The sequence below is a fragment of the Pimephales promelas genome, chromosome 19, assembly GCF_988280905.1.
Source record: "Pimephales promelas chromosome 19, fPimPro1.hap1.1, whole genome shotgun sequence".
Classification (NCBI taxonomy): Eukaryota; Metazoa; Chordata; class Actinopteri; order Cypriniformes; family Leuciscidae; genus Pimephales; species Pimephales promelas.
Genome location: NC_142787.1, coordinates 972,913 through 995,000, shown reverse-complemented (window position 1 = coordinate 995,000; position 22,088 = coordinate 972,913). Strand labels below are relative to the sequence as shown.

The following is a 22,088-nucleotide window of genomic DNA, read 5'->3' as shown; positions in this document are numbered from 1 at the left end:
TGTTGTCATCATGACCTGTTGTTTACTGTGTGTGTGTGTTTTGGTTTTCATGTGTTTTGGGACAAAGGTTAAAGAGAAGGCTAAAGCTGACTAACCTACTTCCTCTATGATCTCTATCACACTTTCTAGTGAAACACATCGTCCTAATCTCAGTCTCGTCCACATTGTTGTTTAAGTTAATCATCTTATTAAAGCTCGTATTTGAGGTTCATAATCTGCACCAACTTCAGCTGGAATACCTGATTGATCAATTAGACTTCGGCTGATATATGATCATTTTTAATGATGGTTATGGCCCAATAAGAAAATCTGGCTGATATATTAAAGTGATACTGTATTATTTCCTTCAGATGTGCACTGTTCAACATGATGGTGTTGAACTGCTTGAAATATGACTGGAATCACTTTAAAAAAAGGAAAATACAGCAAAAGTACTGTAACATGTGTCTGACATATCGGCTACAAAAAATTATAATGAGAACATAATTATAATTGTTTGCTTGGGACATAGTGAGACTTGTTTTTGTAATCAGGCTCTTAAAAATTATTTAAATATTTGGATTTAGCTTTATCAGCCAATATATCGGTTATCGGCTTTCAAATACAAAGAATTATCGGTTATCGTTATCGGCCGACATGTTCATATCGGTGCATCCCTAACTCTTTTATCAAGTGAAAGTCTTTTGGTGTAAGTGTGCAGTCGTCCTCCCTCAGCTCGTGTGTTTCTGCTCGTGTGTCAAATCTGCACTGATTTAATCTAGTAAACATCTGAATAACTTTGATATTGTTAGTAATATTTTAGACTGACGCAGCTTTGATTTACCTGATTATCCAGATATCTTTTTTTTGTGAAAAATCATGAGTAGCAAATATGATTTAATGCTTTTGAGGAACTGAATCTGATGATTGTATTACATTGCATTATCTTTGATTAATAAAACGAGTGATGCACGATATATCGGTATCGGCCGATATGTTCATTTTTAACGTTATAGTTATCGGCCTGGTAAGAAAATGTGGCCGATATATTAAAGCTGATAAATAATGTATTATATCCTTCAGCTGAGACACTTCAGATACGCACTGTTCAACATGATGCTTTTGAAATGATTGAAATATGATATAATTAAATGCAACATGCAAGTCTGTCATAACATTATAATAAGAACATTATAATTGTGTGATTGGGACGTGGATTTTAATGGTGAGACTTGGTTTTTGTAATCAGGCTCTCAAAATTATATAAATATTTGGATTTAGCTTTATCAGCCAAAATATCAGTTATCGGCTTTCAAAAAATGTATCTAATTATCGGTTATCGTTATCGGCCGACATTTTCATATCGGCGCATCCCTAACTCTTTTATCAAGTGAAAGTCTTTTAGTGTAAGTGTGCAGTCGTCCTCCCTCAGCTCATGTGTTTCTGCTGTCAAATCCGCACTGATTTAATCTAGTAAACATAAGAATAACTTTGATATTGTTAGTAATATTTTAGACTGACGCAGCTTCGGTTTACTTGATTATCCAGACATAAAATCATGAGTATCAAATATGATCATGCCTTTGAGTGACTGAATCTCATGATTGTATTGCACTGCATTATCTTTAATAACAAAACTAAGTAGAGCCAGACCGATATATCTGCCAGACGATATTATCGGGCGATATTTTCCGTAATATCGGTATCGGCAGTTATAAATGGCCGATAAATTAATATTTAAAAGATAAAATAAAAACGGACGAAACACGCTTCAATCATCTCTCCTCGGCCTGTTATATTGAAAATGTATGTTTTACAATTTGCAGTATGATGTCATCTATGGCTAAATTATGGCTCATCATAAGACTAGCTAACCACAAAGCTAGCTAATGCCACTATCATCAGTGGAAGACCGTTAACGTTAACATTAATGAGCTTGGACACCACTATGAACTTTTTCTACCTAAATAAAGTAATTATTACTGTATTTATAACTCGCATATCTCTAGTTACAGTCCCTGCATTGTAAAATGTAAGTTATACTTGCGAGGAGTGAACATTTAGACATAGAGAAAAAGCATCAAACGTATCTTGAGCAGAAAAGTTAGCTTTTCTTTTACACGTGTGTGAAATCCAACAATATTTAATAAAAAAAAAAAAAATATCGGCCGATATATCGGAACATCGGATTTTAAAACCCAAAAATATTTGTATCGCTATCGGCCTTCAAAATCCTTTATCGGTCGGCTCTAAAACTAAGCATTTATAGTGCGTCTGTTTTCCCGTCATATTGAGGAATATTGAGCGGATATAGGCGACCGCTGCAGTTATGGAAATATAGAGGTTAATTTGAGCCGTCGCCACACACTGATCAGTGTATAGGGAGATCCCAGATCTGTGCCGGCCGTGGTTTTCTGTGCGGTTTTTCCCCCTCTTATGATCGTCTGAAGCCAACTGGAAAGCATTTCGCCGCTATAAATAGCTCTCCGCTTGTGGGACCCAGAACACGGTCTCCTTGGATCTCGAGGAAAAAGAAAAAAGGAACATAATGACAAACTTAAAAAGTAGCTCTCTTTGTAAGATGAGAACGGTTTTCAGGGAAACCCCCGCTTCTACAACAACCAGGTCGCTGCTACATGACGACAATGGTGGATTTAGCACGTCTTTAAAGTGTTTGTTTTCATCATGTGCGCGCCTGTGTGTGTGTGTGTGTGTGTGTGTGTGATGCCGCTGACATACATCCTACATCCTGTGCTGGGTGATCTCAGTCTCAGTGAGAGTGAAGGTGAGGTGTGCTGTGGTTATGCCTGTGAGTATCTGTGCAACTGCACTTTTACTACCACGCACGCGCTGCAGGATCTGCTGGAGGAGGAGAGCGTGTGTTTCCCTCCGTCTGCGTGTTATCTGATGCTCGGAGGAGGCGTGGGCGTGGGGCTGTGCAGGAACTAAGGTGTTGAGCTGCTCTCCTGCGGAAGGGAGTCAGCAGTAAACACTGAGGCTGTAACCACGCGCCGCACCTGTGCACCTCGCCGAGAACGGCTTCAACAGTCGCACGCCGCCTCCCTTAACCGTCTCGCTGCCAGAGAGCTGAGGCGCCGAGACGTGACCGGCGTCCCGAGGGTCCGAGAGCCAACGCGAGTCACGCGATCCAGCTTAACGCGAGGGACTGATGGAAACGCTCTTAAAGGAGTAGTTCACTTTAAAAAAAAACTTTTGCTGATAATTTACTCGCCCCCATGTCATTCAAGATGTCCATGTTTTTTTTTCTTCAGTTGAAAAGAAATTAAGGTTTTTGATGAAAACATTCCAGGATTTTCTCCATATAATGGACTTCAATGGGGTCCAAAAGACAGTTTCAGTGCAAACTGTTCAAAGGGCTTTAAACGACTCCAGACGATGAATAAGGGTCTTATCAAGCGAAACGATCGCTCGTTTAATAAATAAATAACAAAGTTTAAGTTTTATAAGCTGAAATGCTCGCCTTGCTCTATTCTGTGTGACTCTCCTGTTCGAACTCAAAACAAACAAATCTTTTTCCGAGTCAATTCGTTCATTTCATTCATTGAATCAACCAAATGACACAAAAAAAGATTCCTGTTCGAACTCGTTCATCAAAATGAACTAATCTTTTGTGTCATTTGGTTGATTCAACGAATGAAATGAACGAATTGACTTGGAAAAAGATTTGTTCATCTTGTTCGAACAGGAGAGTCACGAACGCGCATCACAGAACAGAGCAAGGCGAGCATTTGAGCTTATAAAACTTAAAGTTTTTTATTTATTTATTAAACAAGCAATGGTTTCGCTTGATAAGACCCTTATTCATCGTCTGGTGTCGTTTAAAGCCTTTTGAACAGTTTGCACTGAAACTGTCTTTTGGACCCCATTGAAGTCCATTATATGGAGAAAATCCTGGAATGTTTTCATCAAAAACTTTCATTTCTTTTCGACTGAAGAATGAAAGACATGGACATCTTGGATGACATGGGGGCGAGTAAATTATCAGCAATTTTTTTTTTTTTTTTTTAAAGTGAACTACTCCTTTACTGCTGTGGTGGGCTTTATAAGCAATGGAAGAACCAAAGTACATAAGATCCTCTTCTACTCCACCCAAAAGTGAAAATTCTGCCAACATTTACTCGCCCTCAAGTTCGGTACGAGTTTCTTTCTTCTGCTGAACACAAAGGAAGATGTTTTGAAGAGCGATTAGAACAGTTGTTTGGCACCATTGACTTCCATAGTAGAAAACAAAAATACGTGCCGAAGTTCCAGTCGTCCTTAAAAACATCTTGCCTTGTGTTTAGCAGACGAAAGAAACTCGTACAGGTTTGCAACAACTTGAGGGCGAGTAAATAATGACAGAATGATAATTTTTGAGTGGAGTATCGGTATTCGGTATAACTTACCATGAGCAAAACATTTGTTACTGTATTTATTCATCTTCGTTAATGTTCGTTAATAAAAATTTGTTAGTTCACACACAATGTGTAAGGAAATGTTAAATTAATATTAGCTAAGATTAATAATGCTGTACAAGGATTGTTCTTTCTTAGTTCATGTTAACTAATGAACGGTAAAATGTCACCGCAAATTCCCCTTTTCCACTATGAAAAACATTTTTGTGCAATGGAAATTTTTAATCCTATAAAGCCTGCAAACTTCTAATGTGATCAAAACCTGTCGCACACATCTACTACATGCCTTCAGACTGTTTCATAGAGTCAAAGTGTACAATCGTCCTCCTTCAACTCAAATCTGCACTGATTTAATCTAGTAAACATAATAACTTTCATATTGTGAGTAATATTTTATACTTGGGTTTACTTGATTATCCAGACATCATTTTTTAGAGAAATCATGAGTGTGAAATACAATGCTTTTTTTGAGGAAGCTGTAATTGTTCTCTCAATCATCATTGTATTGTATTGCATTATGTTTTAAAAGAGATCATTAAACTATTTAAATATCATCTTACTAAGACATTATCAGCCGATATTGATATTTCAATGCATTTTATGTGAGTATCCGCTAAATATCTGAATGATTAACATGCAAGCTGAATCTCCTCTCTCCTTCTGCTCAGTTTGAGTTTTTATGGGACTATATGAGCCGTGAACGCCCGATTGTCTTCATGGATCGGCTGATGCCTGTAAAGAAGCTTTACTTTCAGGAGTGTGTGTGTGATTCGCGAGTGAAGTGAAGCTTCAGAAGGAGTCGAGTGTGTTTGAAGAGACTCCCTGTGGTGTAATGGCCGATGAAGCTCCAGATGAAGTGTGATTTACAGCGCTGAGATCATCCCCGCTAAAGATCCACAATATGACCGTATTTGGTTTCGATTCAGACCTTGTTAATTTACGCCGACTTCTGCTTTTAATTTGTAGTGCGTGTGGAAAAAGCCTCGCTCGAGTCGAGTGTCCGTCGGGATGTGAAGGGTGCTGGGCGTGCGTCTCTGACAGCGCTTCTCGCTCGCTCAAGGCTTTGTGTGTGTTTGGTTGTTTGAGTACAGTTGTGTGCGGTAAGATCTTGTGGTTTACCATGGAAAATGAGACCAGACCGAGTCTTCTCTCCTCACCTGAAAAACAAAGCAACCCTGCAAACACCGAAGACACGATGGAAACTTTCACTGACTATAGATCAAATGCAGCGTTCCTGGATGTTCATGTTTACCACACAGAAGTGCAATCTCAATATATATATACAGCAGGGGAAGCTTGAAAAGATCCTGCAAAAGTTCAGTAATTCAACTTAAAAACTGAAACTAATATATTATATAGACTCATTACATGCAAAGTGGGATATTGCAAGCATTTATTTGTTATAAAAACACCACATTCAAAAGTAGAATATTGTGAAAAGGTTTTCGTATCTGTAAGTCATAATCATCACAATTATAATGAATAAAGGCTTGAAATATCTCACTTTGCATGTAATGAGTCTATATAATATATTAGTTTCAGTTTTTAAGTTGAATTACTGAAACTTTTGCACCATATTCGTTTTTCGAGCTTCACCGGTAGAGTTTATGATAGAAATGTAAGGGTTATGATCGGGTTACGGCTAAACCGCACCGTGAAACAAGATTTCCAAAGTTGTAAATTTAAAACCAAGATTGTTGGAGAGATTTTACAGGAATATTGCATTTTTCAGTCTTTCTAATTAAACATGACATTTTTGAGAAATTCACAGGGTTTTCATTGTGGCCAATTTTTAAATATGAACAATAGTTATTATAGTACTTGATTTTTAGTTTTAGTTTTTTGGCAGCACTTCTACTAACTAGTGGATCAAAACCTTTCATTAAAGCTCTACATGTATTTTGAACAATAGCCGTTCTTGTCTCAGGACGGGAGGATTCACTTTGTTGATCCACTTCAGATGTTGACCGTATATAAAGGTATTCATAATGCACTGTATGTTTTCATAAATGATTGTAACCAAAGTTAAAATGTATTAAATTTTCATCTGAAATTTGGTTAATGTGCTTTAATGCGTTATACTTTCTAAAGGTGTGTTTAATTAATAGATAAGTATTCTAACTGTGTTTGCAATTTATCATGAGACCATACAGTGCATTAAAGGCATAATTTATCCATTTAAATATATGTTTATACCAGTTTGAGTCATGTGGTTTGATGATTTAACTATGATGTCAGAAAGATGGGAAATGTCGCCGCGTAACAGGGTTGAACAGACGGACAGATTTCTTTTTAGACAAAAAAAAATGATTATTGAAAGCATGATAAAATATAATAAAATCAGTATTGGGCACATCGTGTTTTTGTAATTGTAAGTAATGTGAGTTTAAAATTCAATTAGCTTTTTATTATATTATGTGTAAATACACTTGGGTTAGATTAATTACTGAATGTTCTTGTAGTGATGTGTTGCCGCACTAATATGCTTTATGAAGTAATATTAAAGAAAGCTCATCTATGAACTAAACTAATGCAAAACAACTGTGATCTGATTCTGCTCTAGATTGAGGTTTTTCATCCTCAAAAATGATTTATTAGTCTTGTTTCCTGTCCGAATATCTAAAAGTTCCTAAATTAAGATGCATTTACTAGATTAATAAAATACCATGAGATATGATGTGGTGTTTTCTGGGGGAAAAAATAAAAATCAAGTGAGTTTTTGATTAAAACAAGCAAAATGATCTGCCGAAGGGGTCAGAAAATAATTGTGTGCGTTTGAATTCTGATCATTTTGCTTATTTCAATCAAACTCACTTCATTTTTATTTATTTTTTTCAAAAACAAGACATCATATCTTATGATGAAGATGATTATGATGATGAAGATGAAGAAGAGAAAGATGTTTATGAAGATGAGGAGAAAGATGATGAAGATGATTGTGATGAGGAGGATGTTGATGAAGATGATTGAGGATTAAAAAGATGAGGAAGATGTTGATGAGGATGAAGATGAGGAAGACAATTGAGGATGAAGGTTAGGATAAAGATGAGGAAGATGTTGATGAGGATGATTGAGGATGAAGATGATTGAGGATGAGGAGGTGTGCAGTGGAGTGTGTCGTCCCAGCAGGATCCCAGCTCGTGTGTCTCGACTGAGCTCTCCCTGCAGGAGCTGCTCTCCATTACTGTACTGGCCCGGGGAATCATCAGAACCGGTCCGGTTTCTTGCACAGAAAACCACACATTTACAAGACAAATCCTCATCAGACAATGTACCGACCACAGGACAAATGGGATTCGGTGTTTGTAGCGGGAGGAATGACAACAGAGGCTCGGATTTGATCTGATTCCTATGATCTGATTGATCTGATACATCTGACTCCTCTGATCTGATAAATCTGATTCCTCTGATCTGACTCCTCTGATCTGATTCATCTGACTCCTCTGAACTGACTCCTCTGATCTGATTCATCTGACTCCTCTGATCTGACTCCTCTGATCTGATTCATCTGACTCCTCTGATCTGATTCCTCTGATCTGACTCCTCTGATCTGATTCCTCTGATCTGATTCATCTGACTCCTCTGATCTGATAAATGTGACTCCTCTGATCTGATTCATCTGAACTGACTCCTCTGATCTGATTCATCTGACTCCTCTGATCTGACTCCTCTGATCTGACTCCTCTGATCTGATTCCTCTGACTCCTCTGATCTGATAAATCGAATTCCTTTGATCTGATTCATCCGACTCCTCTGATCTGATAAATATGACTCCTCTGATCTGATTCATCTGACTCCTCTGATCTGACTCCTCTGATCTGATAAATCGAATTCCTTTGATCTGCTCCATCCGACTCCTCTGATCTGATAAATATGACTCCTCTGATCTGACTCCTCTGATCTGATTCCTCTGATCTGATTCCTCTGACTCCTCTGATCTGATAAATGTGACTCCTCTGATCTGATTCATCTGACTCCTCTGAACTGACTCCTCTGATCTGATTCATCTGACTCCTTTCAAAAGTGAACTAATCCTTTAAATATATATAAACACTCCTGAAAGTAAAGCTTCTTTACAGGCATCAGCCGATCCATGAAGAGAATGGGGCGTTCACGGCTCATATAGTCCCATATCGTGAGAATATGAAGGAAATATGAGATTCTGATGCTTGCATGTTACCGGTAATCATTCAGATATTTCTAACAGTGTAGCAGATACTCACATAAAATGCATGGAAATATCAATATCGGCTGATAATGTCTTAGTAAGATGATATTGAAAGATGATATATGACGTGATGCATGTGATTATGGATTACAGATATGAAACCTTTTCACAATATTCTAATTTTTGAATGTGTTTTTTTCATATCTGTAAGCCATAATCATCACAATTATAAGAAATAAAGGCTTGAAATATCTCACTTTGCATGTAATGAGTCTATATAATATATTAGTTTCAGCTTTTAATTACTGAAATAAATGAACTTTTGCAGCATATTCACATTGCTGGATCTTCACCTGTAGTTCAGAAGTGTGTGATCGTCGTGTATACAGTAGATGAAGGCTTGACTTCCTCGTCATGAAAGGGTTAACCCCGTAACAAGCCCACTGTTGCATTCTGGGCCGTGGGAGATGAAAGCCTGAACATCACATCAATACTCCAGTCGATAAAACACGAGGAGAGATTAAAGCGCGGAGGATCAGGCTAATAGACGCCGCGGCTTTAATCGAGCAAGCTGGAGAGTGTGTGTGTGTGTGTGTGTGTGTGGAGGTGTTGTAGACGATCATCAGAGATGCTTTAATCAAACACACGGACTTTCTCAGAAGATATCAGAAATGTTCAATAAATGAGTTATTGCTTTACATGCATGTGGGAAAATCTGATATTAATGTTTTTAATATGCTTTTAAACTTACTATGAATTCCTCCAAAAATATTGTATGCTTTAATAACCTTCACGACCTCTTCTAACCTCCAGCTTGGCTCTGGGAAATACACTTTATTTTCCCCCAAATTCAGTTTGTTTTTATTTATTTTATTTTCAATTTTTTGGGGAAACCATTTTAATGGTTAAATTATAGTTATTGAAAAGCATGTTTAATTATTTGAAATCATTCAAATCATTATACATTTTACAATTTAATGAAAATGTAACAAATGTTTGTGGTTCTATGATTTTTTTTTTCCATACTCCATTTTATTGTTTTTTACCAAATTCTGTGTTTTCTGTTTCAAGTTTTTGAATGGTTTTATCACACTTTAACAATCAAAAGGGATGTTTAATTAATTTAATTAAAAAAAATATATGATTTAAAAAATATATATTTATAATTTTCTGGCATTCAAATGAAGGCAAAAAGCATCAATTTAATTGATGTGAAATTGAACAATCTTTTATTGTCAATCGAAGTAAAAGTTTTACTGTTAAAATTGAAACATGCAGGAACATTTTTGGTTATTCTTTAAAAAATATTTTTGATAATAATTAAATTATGATCCCTTATCGCAGAAATCATAGGCCCCTTATAAAAGTATAAGTCACGCTCCGGCCACCTCGTGAGTTCAGACGAGGTCACGTTTGCTCCTGACCTGTTTTCTCTGCATCTTCGTGAGTGTGTGTGTGTGTGTGTGTGTGTGTGTGTGTGTGTGTGTGTGTGTGTGTTTGACGTCAGATGTCTGAGACACTCGCAGATAATAACCGACTCAGGATGTATTATCTCACTCTTGAGCAGGAAGTGATGTCATAGATGAAACTTGATTTCCTCCTCCCACCTGATCAGGATTAAGTGCTGTCTATAGAAGCACACACACACACACACACACACACACACACTTACACTTACAGATCTTGCACGCACGCACACACACACACACACACACACACACACACACAATATGACAGATAAATATGAGCTATATATTGTTAGATATTGCCGTAAGTGTGTGACACTGACATGCCAGTTTCTGTGTCTAACATCATAACTCTCTCTCTTCTGCTAAATTTAGCAAAAAAAAATAATAATGAAAAAATAAAATATTTTTTCTACATTTTAATTTTTTTTTACTTATTCGGATTCGTGTTTTGACAAGCCCTAAAAAAAATATATTTTTTTAGGGATCAATTATGTTTCTAATTTGAGAAGCTCTAAGATATTTTGTTGGGTAAAAAAAGTCGTATTTCTTTAGGTTGGCCAAGCTAAAAAAAAAAAATGGGTGTATATTTTGTAAAAAAAAGAAAGTTTCTATTTTTAAAATTTATTTATTTTATTTAGAAGATCTAATATATATTTTATTGTGTATAAATTGGCTAAAAAGATGTTTTTGTTTAGTTTTGTCAAATTTATTGATTTACTTAATAACTTTACTTTACTTACTTTACTTATTTACTTTACTTGCATATTAAAAACAAAATAATATATTGGGTATACATTTTTATAAAAAGTTCTAGTTTTGCCAAGATCAAAAATATTTTTCATGTACATTTTGTTTAAAAAAATATGTTTGTAGTTTAAGATCTTATATATTTTATTGGGTAAAAAGTGTGTGTGTGCGTGTTTCTAGTTTTGCCACGATTTAAACTATTTTTTTATGAATAAATTTAGTAAGTTCGTAAATAAGTAAATAAATAAGTAAATATTTATTTATTTACTTACTATATTTATTCCTAAAAAACTACCCAAAAATGGAAAAAAAAAAACCCAAAAATGGATTTGGTTTGAAAGAATAACCCAAGATTGTTTGACTGTACGAAGGCCTGGGTTATTGATTCAGATGTGCATTAGCTTTCTGAAGCGCTAACATCATCGATCGGGCCCTCGTGAACGAGAACAGCACTTTAGCACGCGGATACACTTCAGTGTGAAGTCAACGTAATACATTGCATGTGTATTATTGTGTATATTTGTATTAAATGCATTAAGTTGAAGTTTAGAGTGCTTTGTTGACCACTTTTAGTATTTATGTTGAACTAAAATGCATTAATGTGTATATGTGCATTTAAGTTACATGAACTTTAATGTAATCTTGAACTTTACAGCTAGTCAACACGTCAAAATAAGTGCACTTTACAGACAAAGATTAGAACATGATTGAAAATGCACCTTAAAAACTTGACAGTAGTACACTTAGTCTATGCTCAAAAAGTGAATACATGGATTATAAAGACTGCATACATATAATTTAGTACCATAAAATCCCCTAAAAAGGCACAATATTAAATAAATAGCATTATTTAGCTAAAATATAGTTCAGTAATTTCATTGAAAATAACAAAAAGGTATTTTTTGACCGACACACAAAACTTGTATTTCGCTTTTAAGGACACAAGTGCACATTGAGTAGAATTAAGCACATCTTTTCCCCAAGAAGTGTCAGGAGGAAGGTTTGGGTGTGTTTAATTCTGCAGATCCTCTGAATGTATGGATAACTCGTGATGTCCTTATCTGCGAGAGTCTGCCGTGTGTTTCGGGGGTTTGGGAAGCGTCAGTCTCTCTTCCCCCGCGTCCTTGTTCTGGCTCAAGCCTTTGAAGTCGTAGCCATTAGTAAAGAGCCCTGCAATGACACTTCCTTACCTAGCGCACACACACACACACACACACACACTTCTCCCAGAGGCATTACCACCAACAGTTCCCGTCTGCCTTGCCTGGACTCACAGAGTCTCCCGTCTCTTTCATCTGTGTGTGTTGTGATGCTGTAATTATCATCATGGTAGAGCTGTGAAGGAAAGGTGTGTGTGTGTGTGTGTGTGATGCGTCTCAAACAGCCACGGGTCTCAAGCTCCTCTGGGAACCGTAATTATGACGTGATTCAAGCATTCATGGACTGTTTCATGATTCCCGATCGAGAGTCGGAGCCAGAGGAGAAGAATTATATCAAGAATTATAACTATGTAGTTGTTGTTGTTTTTTTTAAAACAAAACACTGTAACATAATATCTACTCATAATATTATTAATAAAAAATAGATAAATAAATAAAAAAATCAAGAATTTGATATGATTTTGAGTCAGGGCTCGACATCAGCAAATATCCTGATTAAAATATCAATAACACAAAATTACCGAATCACCAAAACACGAGAATCATTCTGCATTCATAAAGTCACTTACATTTTATACGCGATATTGACTGATTTTTGTTCTGTTTCAAAATAGTTCCACACTAAGATGACAGCAGAACCATTGTTTGACGAATCGGTTAAGTCAAAGATTCAATGATTCATTCGTAAACAACTGCCTCATTCCTGAATGAGTCAGCCGTTTGAACGAATTGTTTGAGTCAAAGATTCAATGATACATTCATAAACACCTGCCTCATTCCTGAATGAAACAGGCATTCGAAACGAATCAGTTGAGTCAAAGATTCAATGATACATTCATAAACACCTGCCTCATTCCTGAATGAAACAGGCATTCGAAACGAATCAGTTGAGTCAAAGATTCAATGATTCATTCATAAACACCTGCCTCATTCCTGAATGAAACAGGCATTCGAACGAATCAGCGTAACGCAGATATAAACCCGTCCTGAAGAACAGGAGAAATACCCTGAAGACCTTTTCTCGCACATGGTTTGTAACGCATGTCTGTGCGCAAGCAAATCAATTTTTTTCTGCATTTCCAAGTAATATTGAGTGTAGAGAGTTGGGTTTTTCCCTCTGGCGCCGTTTCATGAAGTTTCACTTTGAATATTGGCATCTTGTGAAATCACAGGTTTCAGGGGTTTTGCATCTTTATTTACGGCTGTTTTTATTTGCCTCCTCTTTTAAATGTCTGTCCCTTGTTTTTAAAAGTGTTTCTGATTTATGATGTCAATAATAATGCGGTGTTGGAAGTGTGTCATTCCTCCAGACCGCAGGACAAACACTCATTGTGTGTGTGAAGCTATTGCTTGTACTGTAAACAGGCCGGTTATGAGTTATCGCTCATGATGATGCGCTGATGAATGAGCTGGTGTTTGTTTGCTGGCTCTTTATCAGTCATCTGGTTTTAGGAGTTAATATTTAGCTCGCTAAGTATTTTGAAGAGCGTGTAATTGAAAATCATCATTTGTATTGCATGAGGGTGGATTTCATCTCACAGACAGAATGACCGAACTGCTGTAAATGATGCCACAGTTATGGGATTTTTAGAAGAATCAACTCCGAATACATTGAATTTTGGGGTGTGTGTGTGTTTAATCTACATTGAGAATGTGAGCTGAGTTGATAAATTCACTTTTTGGGCCATTTTGTGAATTATCGTAAGTTTTGGTGATGATTTGAAACTCTGAGATCAATATTGAGGTGCACTGAACAGAAGAGACGATCGATCAATGAGCAGGTATGAGGAGATCTCCCTCTGTTCTGGCCGTCAGCACACACACACACACGCTTGATGGGGGTTGAGTGTGTTTAAATGTGCCTCTGTTGTTATGTCTGCGTTCCCTTTGAAGCTCCTCAAACCTCCAATTAAGTGGCACTCATTTTCCCATCTCCCAGATCTCCGATTATTTCCAGATTGTGGCGCAGGGACTCGCGGTGTCGGGCGTAGCGCTTCAGCCTCGCTAGAGCCGTCGTCGACATGAAATTGACCTCGATTCTGATAAGCCCACGCGCGTTTACCCTCAAGACAACAGGAATACACACAGCCTTTAAAGACCACTGTGGAAATTTTGCTTATCTCGCTTTCACTCACTCAGGAAGTGCCGTTTGTTCTCAGTTACAGTAATCTAAAAGTGCAGGCGACACACACACACACACACACACACACACTAGGTCAGGGATCGACACATCCTCGAAATGTTTCATATTTTGAATATTTTGCACAATTTTTCTGCACCTGTGAAGCATCTCGTCTTCATGCAAACGGTGGCCAGGACGGAAACATTAAGCGTAACTGTGACGTTTCATTAGCGCTTCCATCAGTGGATCAACAGATCGAATGTGGACGCTAGTGACGGGTTAACATGGATTTGTCCTAATTACACATTTATATTATTAGAGCCCGACCGATAATGGATTTTGAAGGCCGATACCGATACAAATATTTGTTGGTTTTAAAATCCGATATTCCGATATATCGGCCGATATTTTTTTATTTCAGAAACGCGCAACAAAACATTAACAGATTTCCCTAACATTAGTTATTTGTAGTTATTTATGAGTTTTAACTAAAATAATATAATAATGCATTTTAAAAAGAAACTTGTTTCTTTTATTGTCACAACAGAACAGAGGGATGATAGCGGTATTAGCTAGCTTTGTGGTCTATGATGATGAGCCATGATTTAGCAATGGATAACGCCATACTGCAAATTGTAAAACATACATTTTCAATATAACAGGCCGAGGAGAGATGATACGTCTCTGTCACGCGCTATTAAAGAAATACTTCAGTCACATTGTCAAAAGTTAAAAGGACACTCAGTCAACTACTGTAACAACGTAACGTAATTATTGCTAGCTAATTCCGCTTCACTCTCGACTTATTTAACAGCAAAACTGGACATGATAGTCACAAATTTTGTCCTGCTTATTTGAGTGAAGAGAACTGATGGGGATGATCTTTTAATTGTTTTTCAAGCAATGTATGTCTCGTGAGTCAAAGTCAAAGTCAGCTTTATTGTCAATTTTTTCACATGTCAAGACATACAAGAGATTGAAATTACGTTTCCCTCTATCCAACGGTGTACAGACAAAAACAGACAAAAACATAATAGGTAAAACTAAGTGCGATGTAGTAAGACAAGACGAACATGTAAAACATTCAGACGAACACTTTTTAAACGAACAAAACACCGTTCTGTTGGGACAGAGCGAGGTCGCTGCGTGTGCACGCGCCGCCATCGTGACCAACTCAACGAGTGTTGCCAACAGGGACGGTGTAGAGTGCCCTCTGGTGGACAAACTATACAACACTCATGACATGGTTCAAGCGTGTTTCGTCTGTTTTTATTTTATTTTTGAAACATTCATTTATCGGCCATTATAACTGACGATACCGATAGTTTGGAAAATGCCTAATATCTGCCTGCCGATATATCGGTCTGGCTCTAATTTATATTTTTAAAAAGTTGTTCTAATGTGCTATTTTAAATGTTTGGTCTCATTCTTGATTAAAGTTGATCAATAAATGTATTCAGCCTTTCCTGTAGCTCAAACGGTAGAGTATCGGCGCTTACAACGCCAAGATCATGGGTTCGATTTAGAGCCAGTCTGATTTATCGGCCGATATTAGGCATTTTCCAAACTATCGGTATCGGCAGTTATAATGGCCGATAAATGAATATTTCAAAAATAAAATAAAAACGGACGAAACACGCTTCAACCATGTCATGAGTGTTGGAGTCGTATAGTTTGTCCACCAGAGGGCACTCTACACCATTCCTGTTGGCAACACTCGTGTATAACGTATTTCTTTAATAGCGCGTGACCGTTACAGCAATGAGACGTATCATCTCTCCTCAGCCTGTTGTATTCAAAATGTATGATTTACAATTTGCAGTATGACGTAATCCATTGACAAATTATGGCTCATCATAGACTAGCTAACCACAAAGCTAGCTAATACCGCTATCATCCATCTGTTCTGTTGTAACAATAAAAGAAACAAGTTTCTTTTTAAAATGCATTGTCATATTATTTTACTTAAAACTCATAAATAACTACAAATAACTAATGTTAGGGAAATCTGTTAATGTTTTGTTGCGCGTTTCTGAAATAAAAAAAAATAATAAAAAAATATCGGACGATATATCGGATTTTAAAACCAACAAATATTTGTATCGTATCGGCCTTCAAAATCCTTTATCAGTCGGGCTCTAGTTCGATTCCCAGTGTGTAAATGTAAATGTGTGCCTTGAAATGCAATGCAAGTCGCTTTGGATAAGAGCGTCTCCCAAATGCGTACATATAAATGTATTATTATAATTTATTTTCTTGGTAAAATCTAGGTGGCCAATCGAATGTAAGTAAATGAGTGATCATGTGACTCCTCGATTATGTTCTCCAGCATCATCCAAAGATGTTTTCCTTAAAAACGCACTTTCTTCAAGCGTTATCACTGCAGACCAAAGGCACTGGATCCATCAAAAGCAGTGGCAGCATAAAGAGTGTAACATCACCATTCAGACGCGTCATACACCACACACACATCCGAGATTAAAGACGTAACACTCAAAGCGCTCACCTCCAAAAGGACCTTTAATTTCCGCTTCAAAAAAAGCACTTGGATTTTAAAGCAAAGAATACATTAGGCGGTGCGTCACGGGTGGTCGTCGGCGTTCCCGGGATAAAAGGAAGGAAGCACATGCTAATAGACTCGTGCTCCCATACATCATCTCCATGCTTCTTTGATTCTATATGAGTTCATTTGTGCTTGTGTGGGGAAAGGGCATCGTGTTGAAGATGAACGCTTGTTCACTTTTGCCGATAGGGGAGTGAGTTGGCAAAAAGTTGATGATTCGATAGGATGGCGACATTTGGCCCACGATTCAATATTATTAGGATTCTCAACATATTGCGATACAGAAAGGATTGCGATTCGATTCTGCGATATACATTGCGATTCATGTCCCCCATATTATTCAAATGCATTTAAAAAAAGAGAAATATAAGACTGCTCAACTCACTACGAATATCAATTTAATTCTGTGAACATCATCTTCTACACATTAACAGGATAGTGATGAACTTTAGCATTCAGGACACAGGACCTTATTACAGGACAGGACGTCATTATTATTATTATTATTATTATTACAGGAAATATTTTCTAGAATTGGAGACCCCTCACATGAATGATGAGCTCCCAGCACATAAATACAATAGAGTAACATAAAGCAGACATAACCGCGTAACATAAACCTGAGAATAATCATAAATAATGTCAAGGTTTTTACTACACGCTGTTTGATGAAAACCGAAATTTACCCACACTTTTGATTAGAAAGACGACGGAGTGTCGTGTTCAACCGGTTGTGATGGTGAAGCCATTTTCATGTGAATCTGCTGTTGAATGCACCACAACAAGCGCCACCTTGTGGATGTAAATTATCAGAGGAAATCGGAGAAAACCAGAAAGTAAAACAGATAATTTTATTATTAAATATTGCACCACTGTGTTGATATAATTGTGACCGCAAAATATCGTGATACTGAACAGAATCGATTTTTCTGATTTTTCCGATTCTTGTTTCGAAATGTACCGGCCATGAAGTTGTTTTGAAGTTGTTTTGGGTCAATTAAACACCCCTGATAATGTGAAAAGTGTTTATTGCAGCATAACATTTACATCTGCTTGTGTTGCATCAATAGTCATTTACAAGCTATATTTGCAGCATAGAGCATTAGAAACAATCACGTTTTCTGTTGAGTGCATGAATGCAGTGGCCAATCCGAGGCCTTAGAACACAGTGGCCAATCCGAGGCCTTAGAACACAGTGGCCAATCCGAGGCCTTAGAACACAGTGGCCAATCAATCCGAGGCCTTAGAACACAGTGGCCAATCAGAGGCCTTAGAACACAGTGGCCAATCAATCCGAGGCCTTAGAACACCGTGGCCAATCAATCCGAGGCCTTAGAACACCGTGGCCAATCAATCCGAGGCCTTAGAACACAGTGGCCAATCAGAGGCCTTAGAACACAGTGGCCAATCAATCCGAAGCCTTAGAACACCGTGGCCAATCAATCCGAGGCCTTAGAACACAGTGGCCAATCAGAGGCCTTAGAACACAGTGGCCAATCAATCCGAAGCCTTAGAACACAGTGGCCAATCAATCCGAGGCCTTAGAACACAGTGGCCAATCAGAGGCCTTAGAACACAGTGGCCAATCAATCCGAGGCCTTAGAACACAGTGGCCAATCAGAGGCCTTAGAACACAGTGGCCAATCAATCCGAGGCCTTAGAACACAGTGGCCAATCAGAGGCCTTAGAACACAGTGGCCAATCAATCCGAAGCCTTAGAACACCGTGGCCAATCAATCCGAGGCCTTAGAACACAGTGGCCAATCAGAGGCCTTAGAACACAGTGGCCAATCAATCCGAGGCCTTAGAACACAGTGGCCAATCCGAGGCCTTAGAACACAGTGGCCAATCAATCCGAGGCCTTAGAACACAGTGGCCAATCAATCCGAGGCCTTAGAACACAGTGGCCAATCAGAGGCCTTAGAACACAGTGGCCAATCAGAGGCCTTAGAACACAGTGGCCAATCAATCCGAAGCCTTAGAACACAGTGGCCAATCAATCCGAGGCCTTAGAACACAGTGGCCAATCAGAGGCCTTAGAACACAGTGGCCAATCAATCCGAGGCCTTAGAACACAGTGGCCAATCAGAGGCCTTAGAACACAGTGGCCAATCAATCCGAGGCCTTAGAACACAGTGGCCAATCAGAGGCCTTAGAACACAGTGGCCAATCAATCCGAAGCCTTAGAACACCGTGGCCAATCAATCCGAGGCCTTAGAACACAGTGGCCAATCAGAGGCCTTAGAACACAGTGGCCAATCAATCCGAGGCCTTAGAACACAGTGGCCAATCCGAGGCCTTAGAACACAGTGGCCAATCAATCCGAGGCCTTAGAACACAGTGGCCAATCAATCCGAGGCCTTAGAACACAGTGGCCAATCAGAGGCCTTAGAACACAGTGGCCAATCAATCCGAAGCCTTAGAACACCGTGGCCAATCAATCCGAGGCCTTAGAACACAGTGGCCAATCAGAGGCCTTAGAACACAGTGGCCAATCAATCCGAGGCCTTAGAACACAGTGGCCAATCAATCCGAGGCCTTAGAACACAGTGGCCAATCAGAGGCCTTAGAACACACGGTGGCCAATCAGAGGCCTTAGAACACACGGCCAATCAGAGGCCTTAGAACACAGTGGTCAATCAGAGGCCTTAGAACACACGGTGGCCAATCAGAGGCCTTAGAACACATGGCCAATCAGAGGCCTTAGAAAACAGTGGCCAATCAGAGGCCTTAGAACACAGTGGCAGTTCTCCACTCTCACCATAAACAAGAGTAAATGAGACTGATTTGGCAGTGCAGACTTCAGTCAAGTCGAGTCAGCTTTATTTATACAGCGCTTTTTACAGTACACAGTGTTTCAAAGCAGCTTTACACAGAGAACTGGAAAATAATGCAACAGAGTTTGTTTCTAGAAGAAAATAGGGTCACAGTCCATCTTTAGGACGGGTGAAACTCGAAAAAATTAGAAGATGGTGTAAAAGTTCACTTAAAAGGTGAAACTAATATATTATATAGACTCATCATCCAAATTATAACAAAAAAAGGCTTGAAATATATTTTACTTTGCATGTAATTACAGATTTCACAATATTCTAATTTAGCTAATTTCATAAGCTGTGAGCTATAATCCACCATCATCAAAATTATAACAAATAAAAGCTTGAAATATGTCACTTTGCATGTAATGAGTCTATATAATATATTAGTTTCACCGTTAAGTTGAATTACTGAAATAAACGAACTTTTGCACGATCTAATTTTCCGAGTTTCACCTGTAGTTCAGTGTTCATTTCTGTTGTAAAAGAGTATTTCTAATCTATATCCAGTTGAGTTCTCTTATAATGGGGTCAATGCAGGAGATCAGTAATATTGTTGAATGTTAAATGTTTTGAATGTATGAAACTAAGCAAGCCAAAAGCCAAAGGCGACCAGAACTCAGTGAGAAGTTGCAAGCGTGGTTGAGGAGTATGGTGTGTGTGTGTGTGTGTGTGTGTGTGTGTGTGTGTGTGTGTGCTTCAGTCCGGTGTGTGTTGAACAGCTGAGGGTCTCGTTACGAAGAACCAAAAGGAGAAAATGTACTTTTCTTTCTTTTTTTTTTTTTACGTAAATGTGGCCACGACTCTGCCAGACTCGTCCGGGGTCTCTCCGTCACACATGTGCTCGCGCTCGATGAAACGACGCCCGTAGGAAAGGCGCAGTCAGAAGTTTGGCCAAGAAATGCTTTACTTCCAGCCATGCAACCGCCATGACACATGGTGTCAAACAACATGCTGTTAGCATTAGCAAACGTGGTTTCACATGAGTTATTGAAGGCCATTTGTAAACACAGACATGAAAGCAAACAAGCTCTTGTGCTTCTGGCCTTGATCATCAAAGGCGTATCGATCAAATGCCTCCTTCCCATTGATTCTCTCAGCAAATGTATTCAACATCTGACACACTCGCTTTCAAGCATCAGACTGAAGACTGACTAGCGTCTTATTGTGTGTGTGTGTGTGTGTGTTTCTTGCAGTCCAACAAGGTGTCGGTGGTCCAGCCGGGGATGCATCCGCTCACACCGCTCCTCCCGTACGATCACTTCAACCCCAGTCCGACACACATTCCCACAGACGCCAGCCAGAAACCAGGTACAGCAACGCCTCTAACAGCAGCTGTGTGACACACACACACACTCACACACTCTCACTCACACACACACTGACAGCTTCCCTCTCGAGGCATTAAAAACTACTATCAGGATTTACTAAAGATGTGTGTGTGAGTGAGTGAGAGAGCGTGTGTGTGCGTGTTTTTGTGAGGGAGAGAGCGTGTGTGTTTGTGTGTGTGAGTTAGTAAATCCTGAAATTTTTTAATGCATTAATATTCAATCAACATTCAGTTAATTTTAATAAAAGATTGTACTAAAATAATGTGTTCAATTGAGAGCCGTCATGCAACAAATACTATTATACAATTTGAATAATATAGCATTATTGTTTTTACATTACTGTTGGAAAAACACTAAATATTTTGGAAATTTTTTGCAACGAGGTTTCATTAGTTAACGACACTAAGTTAGTTAGGATAAACTAACAATACTTTAACAGCGTTTATTAATCTTAACCTTAATCTCAACATTTACATTAAAAGTTGTATTTGTTTAACATTAGTTAATGCATTTTATTAATTAACATTAAGAAAGGTTAATAAATGATGTAAGAATATATTTTCCATTGTTAAATTGTGTTATATAAAATAAACAAACAAATAAATAAATGTAGGTTTCGAATTTTCGCATGTATTATTGTTTTCATTTTATTATGAACGGCCAATATTTCCAGAAATACTCCATATGTAGTAATATTAAAATCTGACTGCTCGTTACTCAATAGCAAAGATGGCGCACAAGCCCAGTTACTGATTATGATTATGATTGCTAGCTAACACTAAATAATGTTTTTTTATTTTTATTTTAAGAAATCGCTTTCGAATGTCCATCATAACAGACGACAATAACAGCAATTCTTCATATGAGGAGTCTCTACCTAATAATGACATCATCACAATAATTCTCCGTTATGATGTATTTGTATTGTTGTTGTATTGCAAAACACGAGGTTATGGGTAATATTAGCACAGGTTTGCTGGTATAAGAAGGTTTAATAGTGAGTTAACATGTAAGGGAAGGTCAACGTGTTCAAATACACACATTAATTACATGTTGCTTTAAATCAAGTAAATGTATGCACACGATAAGCACGTCGTATGGAGTTATTCATTTACATGCAGGAACAAACACACTTCATATAAACCTGAGTGGAAACTCGCTGCGTTGAGAAGAGTGTGTGAATATACGAGCGCTCACTGAAACCCAGCGAGAGTGAAAGCGGTGAGAAGCCTGAGATGACTGGACCGCGAGCTCGGGGTATCACACACGCACACACACACACACACACACTCATGGACTTCACCTGGAGGTTCGTCAT

At 38.1% G+C, this 22,088-nt stretch overlaps 1 protein-coding gene across 9 annotated transcripts in view; it reads left to right on the top strand.

Moving 5' to 3' along the window:
- tcf7 (transcription factor 7) overlaps positions 1-22,088 on the top strand; it is a 58,814-nt gene that overhangs the window by 11,249 nt on the left and 25,477 nt on the right. For all 9 annotated transcript variants that reach the window (XM_039663549.2, XM_039663547.2, XM_039663550.2 and 6 more), the window contains exon 4: positions 20,636-20,750. In XM_039663549.2, coding sequence (XP_039519483.2) covers positions 20,636-20,750 — 115 coding nt within the window. The remainder of the gene's footprint in view (positions 1-20,635; positions 20,751-22,088) is intronic.